The sequence below is a fragment of the Pterocles gutturalis genome, unplaced genomic scaffold (assembly GCF_000699245.1).
Source record: "Pterocles gutturalis isolate BGI_N339 unplaced genomic scaffold, ASM69924v1 scaffold4426, whole genome shotgun sequence".
Classification (NCBI taxonomy): Eukaryota; Metazoa; Chordata; class Aves; order Pterocliformes; family Pteroclidae; genus Pterocles; species Pterocles gutturalis.
The window spans coordinates 25234-30983 of record NW_010100160.1 but is presented as its reverse complement, the minus strand read 5'-3'; the positions used below and the strand labels follow the sequence as shown (position 1 = coordinate 30983).

At 38.4% G+C, this 5750-nt stretch overlaps 1 protein-coding gene across 1 annotated transcript in view; it reads right to left on the bottom strand.

The window, feature by feature from the left end:
* Nucleotides 1–1411: 1411 nt before the first annotated feature.
* Nucleotides 1412–5750, bottom strand: part of LOC104465459 (importin-11) — a 21817-nt gene continuing 17478 nt past the window's right edge. The window contains exons 11-14 of the mRNA XM_010078510.1: nt 5133–5176; nt 3585–3675; nt 2113–2160; nt 1412–1521 (exon numbers count right to left, since the gene is read on the bottom strand). Of these exons, the coding sequence (XP_010076812.1) occupies nt 1412–1521; nt 2113–2160; nt 3585–3675; nt 5133–5176 (293 nt within the window). The remainder of the gene's footprint in view (nt 1522–2112; nt 2161–3584; nt 3676–5132; nt 5177–5750) is intronic.

The window sequence follows — 5750 nt, the reverse complement described above, 5'->3', positions numbered from 1 at the left end:
CCTTTACCCCTTTAATTCTCTTCCCCATTCTCGGATGGGGGAGGGATTGAGTGAACAGGTGTGTAGGTTGGCCCCCAACCAAGGCCAAACCCATCACACTGTCTGCAAACAGGAGAAGCTGGGAGGGAGCACAGCCCCAGTTACTAGCCCAGGATTTGATCTTAGGTTCAGCATTGAGACCCAAAGTGGTAAATAATCTATTCCATAACATACACATCATGCTCAGTATATAGGTGAGGCCTTCTTCCCCCCTTGATCAGCTCTCAGTCTGGGATGCTTGGACTGTTGTCTCTATTTTGTGAGCGCAGTTTTGGGACTCTCCCTGCTCCAGGATGGTTAGCTGGGAACGGGCTGAGCCTTGGTCATCAGGTGGGGGGGCAGTATCACTGTGTATCACTCATTTGTATATTTGTATATACTATTATTTCCTAATATTATTGTAGTTTATTTATTAAATTGTTTTTATCTCAACCCACAAGTCCTTTTTTCCCTTTACCCCTCCCCTTGGGAGGGGGGAGGGTGAGAGAACAGGGTTGTGCAGGGTCGGCTGCCAGCCAAGGGTAAAACCATCACAATAACACAACTCAAATCCTTACTTCCCCACTTTATTGCTGGCAAAATTAACTGAAGAGCACTACAGAGGGCTTGTATTTAAACACATAGAGAACTATTTTGTCTAAACTGAAGTTTTACAGAGATTATTTCCACAGATTTCAGTTGGACTTTGCTGCCTAAAGGGCTCTGAGGTCTCAGCAGGCCTAAATATATTACTTTAAATGAGCAAAGATTGTTGTCCTGAGAAAGTTTAGTCAACACAAATATATGAAAGAGGACAGAAATGTTTATAAATACGTGAAGGGTGAGTGTCAGGAGGATGGAGCCAGGCTCTTCTCTGTGACATCTAGTGATAGGACAAGGGGCAATGGGTTCAAGCTGGAACATAGGAGGTTCCGCTTGAGTATGAGGAAAAACTTCTTTACAGTGAGGGTGACAGAGCACTGGAACAGGCTGCCCAGAGAGGTTGTGGAGTCTCCTTCTCTGGAGACATTCAAAGCCTGCCTGGATGCGTTCTTGTGTGATCTGATCTAGGTGTCCTGCTCCAGCAGGGGGATTGGACTAGATGATCTTTCGAGGTTCCTTCCAATCTCTAACATTCTGTGATTCTGTGTGATTCTGTGATTTTTACAAAACCCTGGAAGTATCCACCACACAGTAATTTAAACAAAGTCTCAGGAACACTCACTTCTGTGACTTTATCAGTTATCCATATGTATTTCATATCTCTGCTCATTTAGTAGGTATGTTTAAATCTCGAGTATTTTTCAAGCCTGCAGTTCTTAGACATTACATCTTACCACATTTGTATCAACAGTTCATAGTTAAATGATGAAGGCATAACAAACCAAGGTGTTTACCTGTTATGAGAAACCTGTAATTCTGTTAATAGTTGATTTTTAAACCACTGATCAAAATCCACACTATCAAATAGTTCATAAGCAGCCAGTCCAACCGCATTATACACTGTGGAAAAACAATAGTTACGCTTATTGTTTGCTTAAGTGTTTAAATTTTAATACTAAATAATCAGACTAATTTAAGTTTAAAAAAAAACATTTTTGATAATCTGAACACAATAAAGAAAAAGCTAAGGCATATCTTTCTGAAGAAAGATATTATCAGACAATGGTAAAAGGAACTCTGGAAAAAATTTTAATAAAAGGACAGTATTGCAGAAGAAAATCCAGACTCTTGAAAAAAGATATGAAGAAGATCTTATTCTAACATCAAGAATGGTTGTCCCTTGTAAAATGGACAGACTATCTCCATAAAAGGTGTAGCTCATTTATTTGCAGAGAGGAAAGGACAGGACATTAAGAGATTGTCTAAGGGTTTGTTTCAAAAAAAAAAAGCTGAAAAATGCACCCTATGTTTATGTAAGCATTTCAAAAAGTGAAATCTGAAATCAAGTGCAAGGAGAAACAGGATTTAGGTCCCACTTTCCAAATGTCTTTAAAAAAAAGACTTCCAAATTCTTCATATAGTTTTTAAGAAGTCAAGCACATACACAAAGGTGGCTCTATTACTTCAAAAGTAAAGTCAAATTTGATTTACCTGCATCTTTAATCAGTATAGCATTGGTATCTTCCATGTTGGTAGATCCTACAAGACAAGGTTAAAATAAAGAAAAAAGCGTAACTAAAAGAATGTAAGCAACTTTGCACTTTCACACTTTAAATAAGTATGCTGTGAATTAAGAATGCTTCGCTTTTTTTTTATTCACAAGTTCAGTTATTTCAGTTTTGATACTTTCCTCAGGGAAAACACTAAAATCAAATCTCTGCTTTCATACTCTATTTTGACTGTGTCCTTAACAGCTACCTGCAAGTCAGAAGCATGTATCTTAAATGAACAGACTAAAAGCCCACAAATTGACGAAGACTGTCAATCACATGGTACTATTTCCAACAAGACCTAGACCAAGCTCCTATATACTTTATACATGTGTGCATGCGCACTTGTAATATGTAAGTAAAAATTTTCCAAAATCTTAAGAATTAATGAATTCTTAGTATCATCTAGTACTTCAACTTTCAAGTTGAAAACATCCAGAAATGGCTACCAGGGGCTTCAGGAGAAAAAAAAAAAAGTGTACCCGTACCTTTTAGCATGGAAGTACTAACTTCCATAATTCCTGGAAAGCAAAATAACTGTAAACACTATTGCAAGGACCATTTTACCATTCCCAATATCACAGCACAGCAAGCCTTCCTGAAGCTTATGTACACAAAGTATTTAATGAAGAAATTCTGTGAAGTCAGAAACTTCCCTCAGAAAATGAGTATTTATTTCGATTTAATAGAATATACTGGTCCATTCTAATAAGTTCAAATATAAAATATAGTAAGTCAGGTAAGATACAACCTCAGGAAACAACTGAAGCTGAAATCACAGGAAAAAAAGTGGCAGCTACCACTCATTCTCTTTCATGGCCACTATAAAACTTGGTTTGGGAGTGAAGAAAACTTGAATCATTCCTCAGTCTATAAAGACTTCAGTCTTCGTAACAGAAAAACACTAAACTTTTAAAGCAGATTCTTCAGAATTTGTAAATCCCCCAGATTCTCCAAAATGACAGCATAACTTGAACTTTTTCTTATAAAGGTTTTTTTTTTTTTCCCCAGGATTTTTGCAGCGACATGGCAGATTACCATCAACTGCCTTGCAACATTTGAACAGGAAGTTCCCAGTAAAAAAAACCCCACTGAATTTATTAAGCTTGTTGACCATTCTCAAGAAAGCCTGAAACCTCATCAAAGTAGAAATGCCCCAATCTTTGTCAATCATCTAAAACAGTTATGACAAAAACTGATGAATCCCTAGGATTTCCTCTTCCTAGATAGACACTGCATTTTCCTACAATGGGTTTAGAAGTAAATTCAAAATATTAACATGTCCTTTCAAAAATACAGAGTGAATACACTTTATGAAATTAGGTATCACAAGGTAAAATTGTTCAACATTTGACAAAAGTGAATGTAAAGAATTCTACATTTTACAGTTCCTTTATTTTTTAAAGAACTTACCTTGTAGACTGTGAACCATTTCTAAAAGCACAGGGGTAAGAGTTTGATTGTATTCATGGAAAATATCAATAAAAAGAACTTCTGTGCATGGCTAAAAAATTAAAAGATCTTGTTTAGAATCTATCAAAATAAAGGCAATTAAAATACATTTTATGCTAGAATTTTAAGTGCTGAATACCTGACACTGAAGGTCATAAAGTGCAGTACGCTGTAGCAAAATTAGTATTATATGAAATACCACTCTTCCTGCTATACAGTATGCTTAACTCTAGGAAGATTTTGATGGCTGTATCTATGTCAGCCAGCTCTGCAGTAGAAGAACAATGGATCTGTGGAGTGAAACTGCTGGTATGGAGGAGCCAGTGGCCACACTGTAGGTATGTCATGGTTTCTTTTTGGATTAGCTCTAGTTGGACTCACCTAGATTGAATACCCATCTGCATTTGAAACACACTAGATTCACAGGGTTGGGTTATTTAGTTTTAAAATGAAAGTAACCCAGCAAATATACTTTGAGATCTCTCTGAAAAGCAAACCACAACAGCAATAATTGGAAGATTCCCTTTTGATATGAAGCATACTTTTGATCTGAACTAAAATGCTACTATAAAGATACCTGAAACTTCATTCATCGTGTCTGCTAACAAAGTGTGCTGGTTTTGGCTGGGGTAAAGTTAATTTTCTTCACAGTACCTAGTATGGGGCTGTTTTGGATTTGTGCTGGAAACAATGTTGACAACACAAGATCTTTTCATTATTGCTGTGCAGTGCTTACACAGAGTCTGCTCCTCACACCACCCCACCAGCAAGCAGGCTGGAAGTGTGCAAGAAGCTTGGAGGGGACACAGCTGGGACAGCTGACTTCAATTCAAATGGATATTCCATACCATACAAAATCACACCCAGCAATAAAACCACTGGAAAGGCTGGTGGGAGCACTGCTGCTCAGGGACTGGGTTGGCATTGGTCAGTTGTTGTTGAGCAATTGTTTTCATTTGCGTCACTTGTACTTCTTGGGTTTTATTTCTCTCTCTTTGTTATTTTCCTTTTCATTATTATTGATATTAATGTACTTCAGTTCTTATCTCAAGCCACAAGTTTTCTCACTTCTACCCTTCCAATTCTCTTCCCCTATCCCACTACAGGGGGGGAGCAAGCAAGTGGCTGAGTGGTCCTTATTGCCAGCTGGGGTTAAACCACAAAGTCATGAAGTGATACTATCAACTACAATTTTAAAGAAAAGCCAAATTACAGTGGGTTTAATAACCATCTGATACACAATACAAATGCTGAAGAAAACTTTTTCCTCCCTCCTAGTATATGAAGTGCCTAGTTTCCAGTGTATTTCAGCATGTCTGAACATTGATAAATGAACTAACTTCATACCAGATCTAAGTTCACGCCAATTCCGAGCTCCTCAGACAAAGATTTTTTTTTTTTAAAAGCACAAGCTTATTTTTCTATCACATACCATCTCTCTTGGTTACAAGACTATCAAGAAATGCATCCAGAAATGTCGAATGTTTTTTTCCAAATTGAAACACTTACTCTGAGACTGTACTTCCAAGAATCTCCTCCCGCCTCTTCTACAGCTATTATTTCACAAAGAAAAGGAAAAAGTATCACTTCAACTATGGTTCAATGTCATGGATTAAGCACAGACTGCTTAAAGTTAACTGTTAGGTTTTTTTTTTCTCCCTTTTCTTCATAAATAGCTAGCAAGAGGCTGTGTTTTGGATTTACGCTCAGAGGAGCTGATAAGAGAATAATGTTTTGTTCTGCTGCCAAGGTCAGCAGACGAGCAAAGAGGCACAGCCAGTTGCTAGCATAGGATTTGCCCTTATGTTAAGACTGAAACTCAGAATAGCCAATGATTTATTCCATATCATGCACGTCATGCCCAGTATATAGGTAAGAACACCCGGAAGAGTGCTCTCTCTTTTGCCTTCGCTCCGCTTTCGGTTTCAGTGCTCTCTTCTGGCTCCTCATCACTCTTCCAAGGCCTTCCCCCCCCTGCACACACACCCCGGTCAGTTCTCTCTCAGCCTGGGACGCTCAAATCGTTATCTCCGTTCCGTGAGTGCCTCCGGGAGCTGTGTTCTCTCCCCCCCATTTGGGGGAATCATGAGTGTAGTTCTGGGGATCGTTAGCTGTGGCCAGGTGGTC